The sequence below is a fragment of the Argentina silus genome, assembly GCF_951799395.1.
Source record: "Argentina silus genome assembly, chromosome: 3".
Lineage (NCBI taxonomy): Eukaryota > Metazoa > Chordata > Actinopteri > Argentiniformes > Argentinidae > Argentina > Argentina silus.
In genome coordinates this window covers 23,902,608-23,924,362 of record NC_139657.1, presented here as the reverse complement: position 1 = coordinate 23,924,362, position 21,755 = coordinate 23,902,608, and the positions used below count along the sequence as shown (strand labels likewise).

Here is a 21,755-nt window from a genome sequence, read left to right as displayed (position 1 = left end):
CTTAAATCTAATGCATGGTACCAACAAAATAGTTTATTGTAAATTGTACTGTTTGTTTGTACAGGGACACTGACTTCAGGGTGATAATGCCTCTTAATTAGCAATAATATAAAGTACATATAGCCTACCCCATTATAACACATTATTGTACAAATTGAGAGTGAGAGATATGTGTAGGCTTACTGAGTTGAAGTACTAAGAATCATCATCAAACCCTACTCAGTAATAACACATTAAATTAAACCATACACAGAAACATCATTCACTTTGTATAGTATATGTGGTGTTACATTAGCCAGACTCACACCTGTCTCTATAGTGTCTCAGCATCAGACACAATAGCTGCTGCTGTGTTGCATCATCAGGCTGGAGAGGAGAGGAGAGGCAGAGTAATTGTGACCCCAGAGATGCTTCTCTCCAGCACACGAGCGTTAGGCAGGAGCAGCCATGCCGTCAGTGCTAGGGAACAACCCACTACTGCTGCTGCAATCCCCTGCAATCCTTTCACTGCTGCCACCACCCGTTGCCTAGAGACAGGGGTCACCAATGCCACCATGGCTACCAATACCCTGGGAGGGACAAAGGAAGAGGGGAGGAGAGAGAGAAACTACAGCTCCCAGTGTCTTCATGTCTAGAGAAATACACTGTGCTCTACCCAGAACTACACCTCCCCACAAGAGCAGACAATGGGCAAGATTAAACCATTTGTTAAATAGAGTACAGCAACATTTAGTTAAGTATTCATTTGTGATCATACTGGGAAGCCCATCCTTTTAACTTATACTTGTCAAAGGCTTTGCACAAGAGCAGCGTCTAAGAACAGCGGGGGAGGGGGGGGGGGGGGTGAAATTGAGGGCAGGGGTGACATAAACAAGATGAAATGTCACCAAAGCATCTGTCACAACATAAGTCACCTGCTGGGGAGAGACAACACAACACTGCAAGTCATGTCAGCGATTGCTCAACTTTACACCATCCCCATGCTGTGTGTGTGTGTGTGTGTGTGTGTGTGTGTGTGTCAAGGGGACTTGCTAATTGATTTCTTCTCCAGGGAAGTAATTTCATCATACCTTTGTTTTTAACCCTTATCTTACACAAGCCTTGCAGTATAGACTCTCCAAGGAGGGACCAACTCTCTGAGGAACCTTCCCTGGAAATTGGAAATGAGAGCCAGTGACTCTAAGAGTGAGTGAACAGAAGAGAGAAGGGAAGGAGGGGAGGAAAGGAGGGTGTGGAGAAATGAAAGGTGATGAATGACTGCATAGGTGAAAGTGACTTGGTGTAAATGGCATGGAAGACAGCTGAATACTGAATACATAGACTCCGGCAGGTGTAAGAACAGTCAGCTAGAAATATTCATGATCAGTCATGGAACTCTGTTGGGTGGGAATAGGGAATTGTGTGAGCTCCATACATAGGCCCCGTTCAAGAACAACCCTGTAGCTCCTACTCCCTACAAGAGAAGGTGAAAATCCTAAATACTATATAGGGTAAAGAAGCTACGGGTTGTTTCTGAACAGGGCCAACGTATTTCTATGTGCCCCCCCCCAATGAACTTGGGTCATTGGTCAATGGATTTGGGTCAGTTGAATTTCAATTCAGTCAATTCAGGAAGTAAAATTAAAAAACAAATCAATTACTGCAGATATTATATTTTCAATGATTTCTTAATAAACTTAAAAGAGGTTTTCCAGTTTTGAGTTGTAAATTCAAATCAATTCCTGAATTGAAATTGAATTGAGCCCATTTATACATGGAATATAAATATAACCTGGACAAGGAGTGAAAATACTTCCCAACAAAAGACCCACCCCAATCATAAAGTTTCATACTGCTCTTTTATGTGATTTAACAAAAATAGAAATGTAGGTGCACGTTTTTCTAAAGTCTCTGTGATAGTCTCTGTAATAGTATGTTATATTTAGTAATAAAAAAATAATGTTTAAACGTGGAATATGGTGTGAAACAACAGATTTTATTGATTAAACACGGTATAATAACAAATACCATCTGCTAATGACCTTTTTAGGTTCTAAACACACCACTAATCTTGGATTGAGACATTTAAATCTGATACAATTCAAACACTAAATAATCTGTGAAAAATAACAAGCACCATAGGGCAAGAATAAGGCATACAAAAACATTACATACATTAATGCTGAGGTTAATAAGTAAATTCAATATGAAATCAGTGCAACAGTTTCAGTACAAGTATGAGCCCAGTGTTGAGGTACAAGTTGTTGAGTTCACACCAAACCTTGTTGGCCTAATAACCATCCTCGTTCCATTCATATTGGCATAATAAAACAAGTGTTGCATTGCAACCAATTCAAAGTTCTCAATAGAAAAGTAAACAATGAATAATCAGAGTTCTTGGGGTGTGGCTGATGTTGATGTACTGTCCAAATAGGCCTGCATCTTCTTTCTGTGTGATTGACTGAAGCAGTAGCCAATGGCCAGCTCTGTATCCTGGATCCTCCTTTGGAAGCGGTCTCTGTCGCGGGCCAGCTCCTCCCATGGTCCTTTTCGGGATGCTTGCCGAGCAAAGGGCCAGGTACGCATCACGTGGACCTGGACAAGTGGTGAAAACCGCACCTGAAATCCACAAACAGGTACACACGTCAGTTACAGAAGTCTTCAAACACACCGGTGCAATACTGAATTAAATTACATACTGTAAAATGGGTCAAATGGGGTAATCCATAATTTTCAGAGGTCATGAGACAAATATTACATCAGAAAATAATGAGTCATACAAATGTTCAAGATGATGATCATTTAATTACACTTTGGTTTTGGACTTTACCTATCAAAAATAGTTTGTGTATCAAAATGATATTGTTGTTTTCTGCCTGAAACTAAATATTGGAATGTTAAAAAGAAGATTTGACTAAAGTGTTGGCAGACAGACTTTGTGACAAGACAGACTTTGTGATCTCATGCAACACCAATCAGCTCATGTGGAAGGGAACTCTGTTGACTCTTGTATCACATGACAGGGTTAGTCATGACAACCTGTTGTTGCTACCAACTCCAAACAAGGGCTTGGGTAAGCAAAGCAGTACATAGTGTACATGCATATGAAGAAGATATGTGATGCGAGCATAGTCCAAAAATAATCATAGACTAAACTACAAGTACAGCAACTCTGCTTTTATCCTTCCTAATCACATGTCTCTACCATGCCCTGTGGGTGATCTGTTTCTTAAAGCTTAATTGTAATATCATGTGTTGTTGTGAATGTTTTTTGTAGAATCAATGTGATGTTTCAGGGAACTACATTCATAGAGTGAGCATTCATACACATACAACTATAATAACCTTTTTCTGTGGTGTGTTGTCCTTATCCTCCTTCATTACTACTGTAGCTGTCCCCTTAGCTTCCGCCCTTCTCCAGGGCACTAGGGTAGTGGATGGGTGGCAATGCTGCTTAAAGTGTTTCTTCAGCAGACAGGGCTTTGTGGGCCTAGTTTTCTGGAGGCCTTTGGCTGCAATGTCTGTCTGCTTGGCCAGGCAGTGTGAACTCTGTGTGGGGTAGTTAGGTGAGGCAACTAGGTCTCCCCCAACGTGGTGTGTAGGTGGGTCTGTGGTTCTAGGGGAGGTCTGGAGGCAGGCTCGGAAGTTGAGGGGGTGGTAAGGGTCGTCATTTTGGGAGAGGGACCTCCATAGCTGTTTGTCCTCGTCATCCTCAGATGAGGAAGGCCCAGTGCTCTCCCTCTCTTCTGTGTCTGAATCAGTGCAATATGCTGGGTGTGAGGCATTCTCAGTCTCAGGGGAGAGTGTGAATACCCTGTCTGTGTGAGGAGCTGAGCTGGCCGTAGACGCAGAGAAGCACAGGGGGTTGTATGGGTCTGCGGAGCTGGTGAAGAGTTCCCATAGCCTCTCGTTCTCCTCTTTGTCTAAGTCTGGGCATGAGCCGTCCGAACTGCCCCAACTACTCTCGCTGTCTGAACGGCTGCACCAGAAGCCCAGGCCCTGAGGCCCTTTAAGTTCTTCATTGACTTTGCTAAGTGAGTTACATTCAAGGTTGCTGCTATCCAACTTTTCCTTCTTAGTTTTCCCCATATTGGAGCAGCTTGAAATGCAGGCAGAGAAATAGAGGGGGTTGTAGGGGTCACTACATGTGGACAGTGACTCCCAAAGTGCTTTGCTCTCCTCATTGTCAAACTCTCCCATGTTTTGGTCATCCTGCTGGCCCCAGTGAAGGTCCTTCTCATCTTTTTCAACAGTGCCATGTTTGGGTTTGAAGTCAAAGACTCTCTCAGTGCTCTTGCTGCGTGCTTCCTCTGAACTGGAGCTGTCAGTGCTTGTCACAAATACATTCCAGTCACCAGGGAAGCCCAATTTCCAGCTTGGGTGATGTCCTAGGCAGAGTCCATCGTCGTTTTCCGGAAAACATTCCGTGGCTCGGGAGACAAAGTCGTCCACTAAGCCGCAGCACAGCTCCTCGGCACGTAGGCTGGACAGAAGTGCCCCTGCGTGGGAACTCCCAGGGAAGGAGTCACCGCCGTCACCATAGAAATTCGACAGAGGATTTGAGCCAGCAACCATGACGCTATTGTCACCATCAAACAATGAGGAGAAAAGAAAGGATTCGGATGGATTTGCTGCCGTGCTCATGTGCTGGACGTGTTGCCCCGTCTCGTCCGTGATCCGCAGGTGAACTTCAAACCTGAACATCTGGAAAACTGAAAATGGAGAAAATATGAAGCACAATTGTGTTTTCCTTTATACGAAAACTGCTATAATTAATAAACAACAGCAAACAAAGTGTACAACCTTTATTTGTAGCGTAAATGTTACTCCTCATACCAAATGTAGCCTAATAACAGTGAAGCATACTTCTTATTACTTTATTACGAATGACAAACTATCATGACAAAACAATTACAAAAGCCGCCGACCAGAGGGAAATAAACCCTACACAAACATGCATAGTCTATAGGACGTAGCGATATCAAATTACCTGCCAAGAAACTATAGTAAATAACATGGGCTAACAACCGTAGTTGTTCCCACACTACACCCAGCATCTGCTTGGTCCACGGTAGGAGCGCCATCCCTCCGTTGTCAAAACGCTCCATCGCAGTTCGGTCCGAACCTCTCGTAGAACCAACACTCTTTGCCATCTTTTCCATCTTTTCCCGAGATATGGCGAGTAATTCCTCGATTCCTCACGTATTTTGATAGTCCTTGTCGATAACAAATATATTACTCTTCGTTGTCACCGCTCTGACAGTATGTAAAGGCTTCATTTTTTCAGTTGTAGTACGTCTCTCGTTCTAGTAAGTCACCAAAATGTTGATTATAGTCTCCATATTTTCGGTCTTAAAGCGTGTTGTCGTTGTAGTAGAAGTGAGTGAGAATGTCAAATGATTGCAACACTACCCTAAAATAAACAATCCTTTTTTATCGTCAAAATGCTGTGATTGGACTAGGCAATTGTCCCTCCCATGTAAGACCTCCCCTTCTTGTAAACGCTCCCTAAAATTACGTAAATCTATGACGCATGGAAAGTGCCCGTAAGTTCCCCAACCACTTTCTGATAGACAGGGCGCAGCCGTGACGAAACTGGTACAGTATTTCGCTTTTGGACCACGCTGGATTTTTACCAAAATTCAGTACGCCTGCCAAAATCCAATATTGCTGCCATAATAACATTGAATTGAGGTTTAAGCACCTAGAAATAGTTCTCATAGTTGTGTTATATATCTGTACCCATACAGACTATTTTGATGTAATTTCACATTACTGTGAATCCAATACGGCCGCCATATGAGCTTTAATACCTGTACAAATTGCCTTTGTGTGTTCAAGACTGTTCAAGACTGGAAAGTCCAATTTAAATTTCTTGTCTGAAATTTCCAAGGGTTATGTACTGGGAATCAAACAGGTGACGTCTACGGCCTATCACCTGCAGTCGCAGTGTGCGTTGGAGTGATGGCATCAGACATTAAAAACTATGACAAAGGCCTATTGGGTGGAGCGGCCGGAGTACTGGGACACTGGTTCCTGTTCTCAAATACATTGGTACTGATCAATCTCAAAGCAGTTGGTCAAAATAAAGACAGACAAATAGGAATTCAATCTAAAATCTTTTATTTATCCAAAACGTGATGAGGTTTATGCCACCAGAGCAGAAGCTGTAGAGGACTCGCTGTGAATCAGAAAAGAAATGATTAGTGACAGGGCAAACATAAGAAAAACCCAAACCAGCCATGGGGAGAATGCAAATGTCTATTTTGCATTTTAATTTCCCAAACAAAAACTGGAAATTATCACCAGGTGTCTTTTACAAGATTTCACTTTAGATTTTGTGTTGACAAATAACATTTAAAGTAATGCAGTTTCAGCTCAAGTGATTTTTAATTTAACCAATTGATCATGTGGGTTGGTTTCAGGGCAAATGGGTTAGTTTCAGAGGGAGGTTAAGACCACAGATCTCTAATACAATTCAACTATGGTTTAGTTGTACCATAGTACTGTGTGAAGGGGACTGGCAGAGTTGGCACAGGACAGCCACTCTGTTAATTTACCTTCAGCATTTCTCTGGCACAACAGAAATATCTCAACTCTTACACAGGAAAGAGCAAGACAATGATTTGTGCAAAGAATTACATTTACATTCTAAATCATTTCCAAACAAACTATAAAGTTGAACCTAATGTGTATATATATATATATACATACACACAGTCATAAAGCAAAAAGAGCAGTGTTTAAGGTTGTTGGTACGTACTACTTCCAGTTGGGAGCGAGCACCCTCTTGGTCTTGTAGTAACGGGCCAACCTGTGGATCCTGCTTTCCACAAGAATTAGGCGGAACTTGGCATCCTTGTCCTGCAAAGAACAGCGTGACAAGTTGTTATGACGACAGTACCATCCATCTATATTAACATCGCATATAACATTGGATTTTACATCCTCAAAATAAGAAAATCTCAAGAATGTACAATACAAAATCCATTGCAACTTGACTCTAAACATGACATTGCGTTCAGTAGGTATATAAGGGAGAAAACATTTGCAGGGGGGAAACAAAAAATAAAACGTTCTTAGTGGGCAAGTTCAAGGTGTAGTATGATATTCCAGTTTCATTTGATCCTGCCTTGTGCCAACTGAATTGCATTCCTGGCACCGCTTCCCACCCTAAATCCCTAATCAACCCCTGGCCCCTTTGCACTAGGATAGATCTGAGGATTGGATAGGTGTAGGCAGAGAGCATTGTTCACACATATCTTAATCCTTTCAAATACAGATGTATTGTGGTAGAGTTGCGGTAGAGCAATGACCTGTCCATTCCACTCCCCCTCCATGGATCTGAGACAACTGGTTTAAAGAGATATGCACGCAATAGCTCCACCTAGCGTCCACTACATTGTTTTCATTCATCACATCATTCAGACCTATATTAGGGAGTGAATCAGGAAAAAAAGGGAGTGACATTAAGCCACTGTGTGAGTGTGTCTGCCAGTGCCCACCTTTCTGTTCCTCTCCAGATGCTTCCTGACAGCCACAGCCTTCTTGATGAGGTGGTACAGGTCCTCGGGGAGATCTGGGGCCAGGCCCTTAGACTTGAGGATCCTCAGAATCTTGTTGCCGGTGACAAAACGCACCTGGGCCACACCATGGGAGTCCCTCAGAATGACACCTGGACAGAGAAAAGGGACACATTACAAATGGGTACAGGGCATGCAGGGGGACTTCAGACAAACTACCTAAATCAAGCGTAGATGCCATTCTTGTTTGACACGTCAAAGACAAAGGAGCGGACTAAGGTCTCAGTCACACAAACCTATAAGAAAACGTATGAACTTTCCGATTTCATCCATGGAATTTGGGCGTGACTTCTGAAACAACCTAGCAAATGAACAATGCAACTCAATATGAAACCTTGTTTCTAATTGGCTAAACAGACGAAAGTTGAACTCCCAACTTTTTTTGTCTGCCAAACCTATGAAAGGAACATAGGCAGACCCATGTCATCTCCCATCGTCAATGGATGACTCCCATAGAGAAACCATTGGCTCAATCCATAATTAACAGATAGCATAGTAGCACCCAGGTTAAGCTAGGTACAGCTTTAGAGAGAACCTATGACAGCAATAGATATGCATTTCTTTAGAATAATACAAGGGAGGATTAATTCATTGATTAATCCATTCTGCTCTGCTCTCACTGATCTGAAAGACAAAGTTAAGTCAGCTCTTGTTTGTTTGTCCTCAGAATAAAGCATAGCCCCATCTGTTCCCGTCGGATACATAAATCGTTCCCACTAGATAATGCTGACAATGTCCTTTAACCTATTTGCAGATCACTTTCACCAGATTCGGAGGTATATTTGTGATCCAGAGGGTCTTAGACGTGATGGCACTGGACATTTTTAGAAGAAAAAAAATATAGATAAATTAGTAGTTATACTGTTACACTCGAAATAAAAATAGATTTTCTATAGTTTAATTTGCTATGACATTTTATCCGCCGCCAACAAGTTCAAGAACCTCTGGACCACAAATATATTGCAAAAGCTGGGGAAAGTTGTCTGCAAATAGGTAAGAGCATTTGTCAGCATCCAATCACAGTGTGACAGCCTGTGACCAAAGTATATGAGCAATGTGAACAATAAGACGGGAACTACTGGGGCTAAATAAAGTATTCCTGACTTTTCCATTTCATTTTTCTCATACACTAGCCGACTAAGGTAAATTTTTCCATTGATCATGTGAACAGTAGGAAGGACAAATGGGTTAGTTTCAGAGGGAGGTTAAGACCACAGATCTCTAATACAATTCAACTAAGGTTTAGTTGTACCATAGTACTGTGTGAAGGGGACTGGCAGAGTTGGCACAGGACAGCCACTCTGTTAATTTACCTTCAGCATTTCTCTGGCACAACAGAAATATCTCAACTCTTACACAGGAAAGAGCAGGACAATGATTTGTGCAAAGAATTACATTTAGATTGGAAATTACTGATAATTAAGCGTAACAGGGTTTCCAAGTCGTAAGACAATGAACCGTGACCATCATCAGAAAATGACATGCAGTAGTGGCACTATATGCCTTCTCTGTTGGAATGAATCAAGGTTTCTCCTTGTGAAATGTGTCAAACTTAAGCTTTTGATTGGTTAGGTAATGTAGGGAGGAAAGTGGATGTTTGTAAATGCTCCTTTAGATTGACAGAAGACAGCGGAGAGAGACTGAATCTCAGCTCTAGAACGAACAACCTGTATATCACATTTCTGCAATCAAATGCCATCTTGAACATTCTCACACCCTGCAAAAAGTTGTGATAGCAGTGAAATGACTGCAGAGCACAGGCTATTTTCAATTAACATTGTAGCCAAACTATTTATTTTCGATTTACAAAGTATCATGCAGTGATGGTGTTTGAACTGAGTTAAGCGAAGTACTTCAGTCTGGCCCGCGAACCCTCCCTTGACGTGAATTTTTTTTTTAGCACTGCCTATTTCAATAAATATAGTTTCCCCTGCTGTACAACAGATATCCAGTAGATGGCACTGCTTGAGAGGCAACCCCCCTCTGGCCTCGCCTGAGGTCACCTAACTGTCACTCAATATGTATAAGGTCAGTGCCCCTGCTCTGTCATATCAGTGGCGCACATAACTCATGTTGACCTGACAGTTAATGGCTAAAAAATTAGTGGGGCAAAAAAGACAAAAGTGGAATGCCGAGTTTTCAACAATTAATGGACTATTGGTCACTAATGTTGGATCAAAGGCTGTATGTTTAATAGGGCAAGTAAAGCCACAACACTTGTCACAAACTCGAATGCTCGACAGAACATTTTTACACGCCAGTCCACCATTCAAGAATCCACTACCACGGCAAGTTATGTACTAACTCAGAAAATTGCCAAGCAAATCTTTCTCTGAAGGGGAATGGAATGGATGGTAGAGACTGCTGGCATAATTTGCCCAGAAAGCAAAAAACACGTTTAAAACTTGAGTTTATCCCACCGAACTGTCACCCTGCATGTTGACGCAATTGACAAGGAGCTGGCTACTAAGTTGAGCAATAAAACAGAGGGCTTCACATATTTTTCAATTGCGCTGGATGAGAGTATTGACATAAAGGACACCGCTCAACTATTAATCTTTATCTGAGGAATAAATTCCAACTTTGAAATAATAGGAATTTCTTGCATTGGAATCAGACCTTTACGACCGGTTGTCTGCGTGCTTAGAAAGACTTAATCTACCATGGACTAAACTGGCAAATGTCACCACAATCCCAAAACCTAACCGGGAAGAACCTCGGCATACTGAAAAGAATAGCAGACAAGGTGAAAGGTTGACCCAACTGTGGAGGTAATATTCTTGCATTGTATCATTCACCAAGAAGCCCTGTGCAAAAGTGTGTTGAAACTCAAACATGTTGTCAGGTTGTCACAGCAGTAGTGAGGATTGTGAACTTTATTAGGGCAAGGGGACAAGGGCAATTTATAGCTTTATTCTGGTGTTCACAGTGAGACATAAGTTCACAAATCCACTTTCATGTGCAGGCCTATGCTACATGTTCAAAAAAAATCATATGATAAACAGGTTCCAAAACAGAGATAAATCCTTAGCACTGCCAAACTTACCAATCTGAGAGGGGGTCAAGCCCTTCTTGGCCAGCTTGAAGATCTGCTCCTTGACATCATCAGATGTCAGTTTGAGCCACTGGAAATAAAAAACGGAATTATTGATAGCCACACGCAATGTAGAGTATGTCCATAGAAAATCACTTATGAAAACACCTATTTCATGTACCTTATAAACCTGACTATAAAATAACCCTTTATACTCACAGTGGGAACACTGCGCCTGTAAGGCAGTGCGGACTGGGACAAGCCCTTTCTGTAACAGAAATGACAACCATAAGTTACACTTCAAAGCAGTTTCATGATGACTAATTACGGTTATTGACGATACAATGAATATGAATGTTATATTACTCAACTTTTGCAATTATGATTGATTACTACAGAAATTATTGTCAATCATGTTATACCCTTGTTCATCACATTCTATATATTATAACAGTGATAGATATTCCCATGCACTTTAGATCGGCTGTATGAATATAATTGTATTTGAAACATGCATATTTCATTTATTCATCTGTAAGACGTTGCTGATGATTGCATCTGAAATCTTATATCATTCAAGCCAAAATGTGTGATTCATGTTTGTGTTAAATTGTCAAATTGCGATAACATGACCTGAATTAAATAATTAACGTTAAAATATTCTTAAATGCATGAAAACACTTGGAATGCAATGGTGACAAGTAAGCAATCATCAATTGGATTATTTTTTAATGCATTTTAAAACGACAATAGAGCACACTATCTGACAAGGGAACACATACATAACACGACACCATTGGTGTAAATACAAAGCTGGCATAACATTAAATGAGTGATCGACTGTCTTTCCGAGCCATGTTTAGCTATTTAGATGGATAACGCATCTGGCGATGTTGTTCTGTGAAGTAGTACATACAGCAACAACATGTAACAACATATAAAATAGTGTGGTATTGGATGGATAATGTCTACCTGCTTCACAGTCCCACATGCAGCGGTTAAGCTAGGGCTAGCTAGCTAGCAAGCTACTGAGTGAGGTACATTCAAACTCAAATTTCGCGGGCCTGGGCTGGTTTGGAGGGTCCGATTGGGATGTCGGTTGTACACAATGTGTTTATATCTTGGAAAATGTATTTGATCGACGATTTTAGGGGTTTATAGACCACTTTATACGTGAAAACAAATCTTACCCGGGAGCGTGCATACGACCCATGATGGCGGTAGAGGAAGAGAGGCCGTCCACGCGACTGAAAAGGCTTTTTTGCGCATGCGTCGGAAATGATGTCAATGGCGCTGCTCGAGGTCGAAGTTTTCCTGCAGGTCTGGCTGTGCTCCTTTCCAGAAAGTGGTTCCTTCCAATCTTGCCTCGTTCACTCCTCTTGACAGATCTGCTAGGACTGGATAGCTGCACAACAACTACAGTTCCCCCAAATATTGGAAAGAGGAAGCATTTTGTCTTCTTTTAGCTTTATACTCAACAGTTTGGATTTCTTTTTCAGATTGGGTTCACCATTTAGCAAGTACATTTATTAAACATACTCCCCCTATTTCAGGGCTCCAAAAGTATTGGAAAAAAATCATATAATGTCCAAATTAAGTACTCATGTTTAATATTTGGTCGACAATCCTTTGCAAGCAATAACTGCCTGAAGTCTGGGACCCACTGATCCCACCAGACACTGGGTATATTCTCTGCTGATGCTCTGCCAGGCCTGTACTGAAGCCATCTGTACTACAGCACATGAATGCTTATTATGGACATTTCATAAATCTGTCCCATTACTTTTGGGTACTCTGAAATTGGGAGACTATGCATACAATTTCTATTCAATTTCTGAATGGTGAAACCAACATGTACACAAATGTGTCACTTTTACCTCGATTATTTCAATGTAGCTCTCCTCCTGTGCACCTGCGTTATAAACTTTAATTTGTAGGCTAGGTTGTAGCAACCTCATGATGGGTACAGGGTGGGCACATTTGAGAATCATGCCCTGGGTGGGTATGTAAATAACCTAAACTTATGGATGTTACATTGAGCTGGGTGAATGGAATATGAATGACAGTCATCCAATATCCTGTAATAGAAATAAGGCCATGCGTCCTCCCTTAAATGGCACCAGCCGCCACTGTGATAACTACCATCAGGACGCTTGTGCAGTGTACATTGCATCAAGACAGCGTGATGTGGAGAATGTCTTGCGGTATGACACCCCGAACACAAACTGCATAAAAATTGCAGACATGCTGTACTGTTTACCCCTGCTCACATGGTATGGTGATGCAGTTTGAGCTGGGTGGTTTGCAAACAATCTGCATTTATTAAATCGCAGTAAGTTATTTCACAATAAGACCACCTATATTAGAGTCAATGTGATTCACTGTCTGTGTGGATCTATACTATGCAAGCATGTTTCATCATAGTCACATCAATATTATGACATATGATGAAAGGGAAGAACCTGTAAATTGTATTATATGCAAATATTTCAGTGTTCTTGTTACTTGCGTATCACCTGCACAAAGCCATTAGATTGGTTATGTATTCTACTTTTTTTCATGTGTTTAATAAATGATCATAAAAAAACAATACAACTTCAATTTTGTTCAAAAAACATTTAATTCGCTTTAGGAAAGAAGGATTACAGTACACACCGATTCATTTGGGTTAAGGTCACCAATTAAGAATAAATAACTGGCCATGTTAGTACAAACTCAGCATGTTTTTTTTTTTTTAGTAATTAAAAGAATGGATCAAGTCACTACTCAGAAGTGTAAGTGATGCTTATATCATAATTGTCTTGTTGATATTCTCTTTAAACCCCTCCCAGATAAATTCATAATTTATTTTAACATTGTTAGATTTGTAGTCAGCTAAGAGGAAGCAGCATGTCTTGCCCTGGATGTCTTTCCCTTTTATGTCCAGATGGCTCCAGGTCAAAGTTGTCTCTTCAGCACAGATCTACGATCAGTCTAGACTACTTCCACTACCTCTAGGGAGGTAAAGCCCAAACTGACCCTCGATAGGCAATTAAAGACAACTTCATCCTGACACCATCAAATGCACCAAGAGAGTGTTTATGATACAAATCTCCAAAAGTGTGCTGTGAAAGGAGTCAAGTAACAGCATTAGAAAAACCTGGTAATGTGCTGAACAGGAGAGGCTGGTAAATCGGAGGACCCACGTATTTGATACCATTCCCTATTCAATTTCCATGCATTACAATGAGCCCGTCCTCCGATTTCTACCTCCACCGGCCTCCCCTGGTGCTAAAGTAGGAGCCGACTGTCCTCAACACCTTATGATGCCAGTTCAGTTCCTGGCTCACACTGGAAGAACTGCTGACATTGTCTTACAGAATAGATTTTTTTTATTTTTTTTTATTAAATTCTGCAATAAGGCTAAGGGGAGCGAAGAAGGAGAGATTGTGAACACAAACAAGGCACCCTGTTCTGTTCCCCTTTGGGAGAGTGGTTCGCCATCATTTTAAGTTATTTTGGCAAATGATTGGGAAACAAGACCACTCTCTCTTTTCCTTGAGTCAGGTTTTGGACATGGCCGTGTTCCCCCAGAACTCTCAGCTTAGCAGGAAACCCAGACGCTTCCCATTTGTCGATGTAGAAAAAGTAAAATGTAAAAATGACCGACCCCCCCCCCCACCCACCCCACCCCACCCCTTTTTTTAAAAATAAATGTGTCAATCTATATATACTCTTCTGAAAGTAAGCCATTTTGGTCCTCTAATGTCAAAATGTACAAAACATTACAGCTCTCTGTTATAGTTTAGGAACAAACAAAATAAGTGGAGATTGTTTGCTTCAATGAGAAAACAACCTTGATTAGTGAGAAATAGGTAGGAGAGAAAGGGTGAGGAGTGAGGTGAGCTTGTGGGAAGAAGCAAGGTGGAGTTTTGAGCCTCCTCTCCGGAGATGAGGCCAGTGGCCAGTTCCGTTGCCCATTTATGGGCATGTTGGGAATTTTCAGTGAGGCGAGAGTCGGAGTTGTTCCCCGGTGGAGTCTAGAAGTAGGGGACAGCGGTGAGCTTGTACCACTTGACCGTCTCCTTGCTGAGGTCAAAGTCTTTGAGTTTGAGCGTGACTCCGCCCAGGTAGCAGTTCTCTCGCAGCGATTCGACACTGAGCACACTCAGTTGCAGCTCCCTCAAGCCCAGGGTCTCCTTACTGTAGCCACTGTACACAAGCTGAGGAAGAAGAGGCAAAATACAGTCGGTGAGCACAGCAAAACGCACCGGTCCAAAAACTTTAGCGACGCAGGCCATCAGCATGGAGAACGTATCGTGACCGTTAAAAGGGTTAGCGACACAGGCAGAGAGGACACACCAAATTGGTTTGGGATCTCAATAGTACTTCCACGTACTGTATTTGGTTTGATTGATTAAACTCACCATCTCATTGAAGGTGGGGTTCCTGGTCTTCCTGGAGATCTTTGTTTTGCGCTTGGAAGTTTTGTGCGGGTCAGGAAGAAGGTAGGTTTTCACATAGGGGTTGGGGTCTGTTCCCTCCTCAGAAACCTTAGAGCAGATAAATAGTCGGATGTAGTTAGTGGACAACGTCAGACACCAAGGCCGGACTGAGTCATCTGATTCATGAAGGCATTCTAAGCCCCTGTACTTACAAGGTCTCTGATGTGCATGACCATGATGAAGAGGGTGCTGTTCCTGTAGGACACAGACAACTTTACCTCCCCCTCCACTATCCCTGAGGTGGGACTCAATGGCGGCACCTCTGCAAAAACAAACCAGATTGGAAAAACTGTAGTGGGGACCAAAGCCATAGAAGTATACAGCTGGAATGACCAAGTCAAGTCAAGTTCATCATTAATATTATTAATATTATCCCAGCGGGCAATTTATCTTGCAGGCAGGGGCAACACAACATACAAAAGAAAGTTAAAAACGACAACAACAACACATATGTACACGCACACACGATTGCACACACACACACACACGCACAATTGCACGCACGCATACACCCCCCCCAACATTCTAACATACACCCTAACATACTGTACAATTAAAGTGCCAGTCTACAATAAAGGTCAATGGAAGGTCATGTTTCATCCTTCTGTGCTCCTGGAAAGTGCATTTAGTGACTTAATGGCTGCAAGGAGTGTTTGTATCTGTTGGTTTTTAGTTTGGGGAATCTGAAGTGCGAGCCTGAGGGTAAAGTTTGGAACTGTGAGTCAAGGGTATGGCCACAGTCCGACACTATAGCTTGAGCTTTTCGGTTGACTTGTCTGTCAAACAGCTCCAACAGACTGCCCTGTTTGACACCTATGATTTTGATGAACTATATTTCACAATACAGGGTATTTTTATTGACAGAGTCATCATGTTTCTTTCCACATTAAAAAGCCTCAACTTCTTTAAACTAAATAAATGCTGTTGGCCCTTACTGCATAAGATTTCAGCATTTACATCAAAGCAGTTTATCGTCAATTACTGTACCCAGGTACTTGTAACTGTCAACAATTTCCACCTACTGGCCCTGGTGGTTTTTTGTTTTTTTGTGGAACTGATGCCTAAAATCAATGGCCGTATCCTTTGTTTTCCATACATTCAGTTGTAGGAAAGCATCATCACACCATTGCACAAATTCATTGACAACAGATCTGTGACATCTCATGCTCATGTTTATGTTTTCATATTGGCTATGCCAATCATTTGTGTACAGTATGTACAAAAGAGGTGAGAGAACACACCCCTGTGGATGACACTAGCCCCGTAGAGAGGCCACCATTGACCTTTACCCTCTGAGTAATGTGGCTGTGGCCTCCTCAACTCTGTGGTTGGCCCTGTAAGCAAACTGTAGTCGGTCCAAGAGATCCTGAGTTGTTGGCAGTAGCTGGGTCTTTACCAGTTTTTCAAATGACTTCGTCACTAATGACGTAAGTGCAACAGGACAAAAATCATTTAGCGTTAGGGGGTGTTTAATTTAAGATACGGAATAACATTTGTCTGCTTCCAGAGTTTAGGCAATCTTTGCTGAATGCTTTAAATGACATCTGGAAAACATCACAAAAGATTGGGCCAAGTTGTACAGCAAAGGACTTCAGCAAACGGCCAGAGATATTATCTGGCCCAGGATTCTTCCTAGGTTTGCTCTGCCTCAATGCATGTATCATACACTGTCTGATAAAGTCGTGCAAACAATACAAACACAGAGCGTTACACCTGCTGCCGGGCCGCCACAAGAGCAGCGCCCAACCAATCGAAGGGTCGAATGATTTACCCGGTACTTTGGGGGTCGCCTCGAACCCTTCCGTCTTGTCGTCTCTCGCAATTGGATGGAAGAATGTGTAGATGAGGTCACACTGAGAGGGTAAAGAAAGTAAAACATTTTTTTAAAGAAATGATCGAGTCAAAACCTGTAGAGCATAGCATTTCTTAAAATCCATGATGTGATTGTGCATATAAATGAGAAGGAATGTGTGTGAGACTGTGTGTGTCATCATCATCAGTCACCTGGGTGACCTCTGTGGAGCTCCTCATCAGGTTGTGCACGTAGCTGTTGAGCTCCACCTTCCTCTTGGCAGCCACATCCTTTATGTGAGTGCGGCCCAGCACCATCTTGTTAGGGAACCTGGGGAGGACAACGAAACATATCAAAGGAAGGTTAAACTGAGTCATTAGGTAGAGGTATTATAGGTAACTCAAGAGTAAAGACCCTATACTGTAGGTAAAAGAGGGTACATACCCTATAGGTGAAGGTGACAAGGGCTAAAGGAATCAAGTAAAGACTTGTAAAGCCAAAAAAACGTTTTTGTCTAAAATGGCAATCAAGACTGGGTTCAGAAAATAAAACAAAATGTCAGTAGTATTATGTCTCCGCTCCCAAACTTTCTCTGGGTGGTTAAATGTTTCCATGTGTGTTTAGGTAGTGCTGTATCCTGGCAATTTCAGAGTTATTAAGACCACTACGCTCAGAACAACAGGGGGCTTTAAACATTATAGGGCTGACCCAAACCATACTGTGCTGGTTTGGATATTTTCCTTTCGCATTGTCCTTTCCAGCACTGCTTCCTCATCTATGGTGTATGCTTAAACAGGCCTGCTCTGTTTGGCTCTGTAGTGTGACTTAGGGTCAGATGTGTCGGAGAGCAGAAGTACCCTGGCAGCTTCCACAGGGGGAAGAGGATGGTCAGCTTGTTGTGGAGCTCCTGGAACTCGTCAAAGGTGCGGAAGACAAACTGGGGCTCGCTCTGCCCCTCTCTCTGGATCCTCACCACGTAGGTCTAGATACAGATGAGGAAGGTGAGGAGAAGAAAAGGACGGGGGGGGGGGGAGGTATGGAAGAGGGATGGAAAGAAGCAGGGAAATCAATACTTTATTCCTCCATAATACCACACACATGGGACTTGTTTACACTCTAATTACCTTACCCATTGCTCTTCATATATAATGTATGCTTTTATTTCGGTTATTTGATGAGGTTACTTGTTCTATACTACAGCAGCATCATGTTCAAAAGAAAAAGGTCGAGGTAAAGATTTGGGACTGACGTAGTGTTTGTCGGGGTTGTATCTCTTCTGGAAGGAGAAGATGGAGGCGTCGCGGATGCGCCCCTCCTGTTTGAGCGTGTAGGTCTTGGGGGAGAATGACAGGATGGGCTCGTCGTTGGACGGCAGGCCTGAGAAGCGCAACTGGGCCAGGTTGTGGATGAAGAAGTTGAACTTGGTCGCCACGCTGCCGAGGCTGGACTCTATCAACCTAGAGGGGTCAGAGAAAGGGAGAGAGGAGGAATAGGAGAAGGAGAATATGGAGGACAGTGAGAAGAGAGGGATAGAGTGACGGGATAAGAGATAACGGTAAATAGAAGGATACAACTAAAAAGAGACGTGGGTGGAGACTTTTCTCTCTTGGAAAGATATTAAGTTGATAAAGTAAAGACAAGGTGGCCGTCAATGTTTCGGCAAAAAAGGGCTTTTTTCAAAACTGCCTTACAGTAGTATACCAAATGACTGCATCATGATTGTAATAGAATGTCTATGGTGTATTTGTGTTACAGTGCTGCCACCTTCTGAGCATAGCGAGGTAGTACCTGGTGAAGAAGATGGTGGCCTCTGCGTCTGTGGTCTGGGGCTGCAGGGCATCATACACGTACTTCAGGTCCTGAGCACCCGTCAGCTCCGGTAGGCCTGACAACGTCATCTGTCAATTACACACACAGTAGAGTAGGTCCATTTCAGCTGATGTTTTCCAAGCCACTTACAGAGTAATATCTTCTTTAGCATTTTGTGTCATAGTACAACAAAATAATTAAGCGACTTAAACCAAAGATTTTAAGACAGCCTTTAGTTATGGTTCCTTAGCAAGCCAGTTTGTCCAACAGAAAAAAAAACTAGGGCATTTATTTATGTGGCGAGACATTTTAGCACTATGGTAAACCCAACAAATCCCTTTGAGCAACGAGAACCATTTATCATAGTATGACAAAAGACTTTTCCAGGGCAACACGAGAGCATGCACTACCCCAGTAATTGCTGAGATTGATAGAGATGCATTGTACATCTAGTCTGTTGCAGGTGGGTTGGAATATACTGTGTGGAATACGATACAGCTTTATCATGTCATATCATAACTCATAGAGTATATTCCACCTGCAAGATACCTCACAACTCAGAATAGTTCCTTCTTGCTGCTTGCAAGCAAAGTTTCACTTATTTATTGGAAATGTGAGGGGTATATAATGAGAGAGGGGTGAGGAGAGAGAGAGAAGGGGGGGGGAGAGAGGGGGGGGGATCCTTGCATAACTGTGGTGGGGTCTGTACCAGTGAGAGCAGGTTGAGAAAGAGGCCAGAGTGTTTCCTGATGAGGTTGTAGGCCTGAGAGCACAGGTCTACAAACAGCTGGAAGCGGCTGGTGGGCCTCTCTCCCCCGTTGATGACATAGGCCATGTCAGAGGTCAGCACAAAGGGGGCGCGGTCCCTGAGACAGAGAGAGAAAGGGGGAGAGAGACAGATAAATCAGCAACAGAGAGAGGGGGGGGGCGGCAGGGACATTTAACCACAGAATTGAAAGAACATTCCAAGCCAAGTCATCCAAGTGTCTGTCTGTTTCTCTATTGAACCACTCTACAACTTTTCAAGGTAATAACAAGTGCTTAGCTACAGAATAAACAGACTCGACATTGCCAGAAAAAAGAAAAATTGTTTCCAGAAAGTTAATGCAATTTGTATCATAATGGAAAAGTATGTCTTAAGGGCAAACACACACACACACCTTTTAAAGCTACCGAACATCTGTGCGTGTCCCAGGAACTTGCCGAAGTCAATGTGGAACATGTGACCAGTGGAGCGCAGCATGATGTTGTCGTTGTGGCGGTCGCAGATACCCAGCACGTAGGTGGCCACACAGCAGCCTGCGCACGAGTAGATGAAGTTCTCTGATGCCTAGACACACGTACACAGTAAGAAATAAGACATCTCAACTTAGGCTTCAGTCCCTAGTGCGTAATCTTGCTATTCTTCTCAAAACAAGAACAATACAGGCTTAAAAAATTGTCCTTTGCCTGGTTATGGATAAGGAGCATGGGTTAGGGGTTAAAGGATAGGGTTAGGTGACTATACCTTCTCATACTCATCCTCAGCAGGGTTGTACTTGCGGAGCCACTCAGCCAGGGGCTTGTCCTTAAAGGAGCCTGTCACTCCATACTCCACCTGGATCTTCCTCAGTGTCTCAGAGGATGGGACCAACTCCACCATACCTAACACACGCACACACGTACAGACACACACACACACACACGCACACACGTACAGACACACACAGACGCACGTACAGACACACACACACACACGTACAGACACACACACACACACACACACACACGCACACACACGCACGCACGCATGCACAAGCAAACACACAAGCATCGGAGTGACAGCAGGTTAGAATGATGGAGTTCACTTAGCTTCAACTCTTTTCTTCCAATGTAAAATCAGCATGATTTGGTTGACAGTGATTTGTGAATTAAGAGTCAGAAGCTAATGTAAAGGAAAAGGTCAATGAGTGTGTTGTACCTTTGTCTTTGCCAGTGGAGATGCACTTGAAGTTGACGATGCGTAAGTCCAGTCCCTCCTGCAGCCAGATACGGTCCATTATTTTGATCATCTGTAGAGCCAGCATGTCCTGTCTCAGGTCCTCCCCCACCTAACACACACACACACACACACACATTCACTCAGAGTTATTATACATTGTTCATACAACTGACACCACTTGTTACAGTCTATTCATACCACCAGGGGGTGCAGTAATAACTTTCAAAGCAACTGAAACCAAAGGGTTCACATGCAAAAAGCCTAAATCACTGTTCTTCTATGTGGAAAATATTGAATATTGAATGCATTTTGGATCTAAAGCTATAACAGCAACCAAATTATAACATGGAGAAACTGGTATTGGAATCTATGCATTCCTGTACACTTTAAACACTAAAATATGAGTATATTATGTAATTAAGGTAATGGAATCGATGGGTTGAGATTGAGAATTTGTTGAGGTATTTCCAGATTCAGAAACATTTGATGCACTTTGTATGTGCACTACTAAATGTACAATTTCTGATGAATTGTCTAGATATGGAAGGGCATCTTTTATTGTTGGCATGCATCCCAGCTCAGGCAGACTCCCACCTTGAACATGACGTTGATCTCCTCTCCCAGGGGGTCCGCGTTCACCAGGGCCAGCTTCAGGGGCACCGCGTTGGAGTTGAAGAAGGAGCATGTCTGTATACACACAGTGAGGAGAGAGAGAGAGAGAGAGAGAGAGAGAGAGAGAGAGAGAGAGAGAGAGAGAGAGAGAGAGAGAGAGAGACCCTGCAGTTAGTTACACAAGCCTGCCCAAGAGCACTGGCCTGCTTTTGGGACACAAAGGAGGGATTTTAGTCAGTGGGCCAGAGCCTGTCTGTGGTGAGATTTGGGTCAGATACACAGAGCGCAGCCACACACAGAATGGAGAATCAGACTCAGAAACACACACACACACACTCACATACTGTACACAGTCACACACACATACACACACACACACGCGCGCGCACACGCGCACACACTCACACGCACACACACACACACACACACACACACACACACACACACACGGTTGGGGCTTTGCTGACAACCACGTTCGCAT

General features: G+C 42.7%; 3 protein-coding genes across 3 annotated transcripts in view; all 3 read right to left on the bottom strand.

Annotated features, from left to right (window-relative positions):
- Positions 1–1,965: 1,965 nt before the first annotated feature.
- Positions 1,966–5,353, bottom strand: LOC310802686 (uncharacterized protein). Its single transcript, XM_083667197.1, has 3 exons — positions 4,970–5,353; positions 3,325–4,691; positions 1,966–2,598 (listed from the first exon to the last, which is right to left on the bottom strand). The coding sequence occupies exons 1-3, from the start codon at positions 5,139–5,141 to the stop codon at positions 2,368–2,370; spliced, it is 1,770 nt and encodes a 589-aa protein (XP_083523323.1). The 5' UTR covers positions 5,142–5,353; the 3' UTR covers positions 1,966–2,367.
- A 732-nt stretch (positions 5,354–6,085) lies between these two features.
- LOC310802428 (small ribosomal subunit protein uS15) lies at positions 6,086–11,856 on the bottom strand. The gene is made up of 6 exons (XM_083666775.1): positions 11,787–11,856; positions 10,816–10,864; positions 10,609–10,687; positions 7,485–7,654; positions 6,743–6,843; positions 6,086–6,160 (listed from the first exon to the last, which is right to left on the bottom strand). Exons 1-6 carry the CDS (start codon positions 11,807–11,809, stop codon positions 6,127–6,129), a joined length of 456 nt encoding a protein of 151 aa, XP_083522901.1. The 5' UTR covers positions 11,810–11,856; the 3' UTR covers positions 6,086–6,126.
- A 1,347-nt stretch (positions 11,857–13,203) lies between these two features.
- pik3c2a (phosphatidylinositol-4-phosphate 3-kinase, catalytic subunit type 2 alpha) overlaps positions 13,204–21,755 on the bottom strand; it is a 42,353-nt gene continuing 33,801 nt past the window's right edge. The window contains exons 21-33 of the mRNA XM_083666600.1: positions 21,257–21,349; positions 20,642–20,771; positions 20,189–20,325; positions 19,842–20,011; positions 19,391–19,547; positions 18,661–18,770; positions 18,122–18,329; positions 17,730–17,854; positions 17,085–17,202; positions 16,852–16,933; positions 15,233–15,342; positions 15,003–15,128; positions 13,204–14,798 (exon numbers count right to left, since the gene is read on the bottom strand). Of these exons, the coding sequence (XP_083522726.1) occupies positions 14,616–14,798; positions 15,003–15,128; positions 15,233–15,342; positions 16,852–16,933; positions 17,085–17,202; positions 17,730–17,854; positions 18,122–18,329; positions 18,661–18,770; positions 19,391–19,547; positions 19,842–20,011; positions 20,189–20,325; positions 20,642–20,771; positions 21,257–21,349 (1,749 nt within the window). The 3' untranslated portion in view covers positions 13,204–14,615. The remainder of the gene's footprint in view (positions 14,799–15,002; positions 15,129–15,232; positions 15,343–16,851; positions 16,934–17,084; positions 17,203–17,729; positions 17,855–18,121; positions 18,330–18,660; positions 18,771–19,390; positions 19,548–19,841; positions 20,012–20,188; positions 20,326–20,641; positions 20,772–21,256; positions 21,350–21,755) is intronic.

Coding starts and splice junctions, on each gene's coding strand:
- LOC310802686 (XM_083667197.1), bottom strand. CDS start 5,141: ATGGAAAAGATGGCAAAGAGTGTTGGTTCTACGAGAGGTTCGGACCGA. Junction 4,692..4,969: donor TTACTATAGTTTCTTGGCAG/GTAATTTGATAT, acceptor CTCCATTTTCAG/TTTTCCAGATGTTCAGGTTT. Junction 2,599..3,324: donor ACAACACACCACAGAAAAAG/GTTATTATAGTT, acceptor TGTGGATTTCAG/GTGCGGTTTTCACCACTTGT.
- LOC310802428 (XM_083666775.1), bottom strand. CDS start 11,809: ATGGGTCGTATGCACGCTCCCGG. Junction 10,865..11,786: donor GGTCGTATGCACGCTCCCGG/GTAAGATTTGTT, acceptor TTTCTGTTACAG/AAAGGGCTTGTCCCAGTCCG. Junction 7,655..10,608: donor CTTGACCCCCTCTCAGATTG/GTAAGTTTGGCA, acceptor TTCTCTGTCCAG/GTGTCATTCTGAGGGACTCC.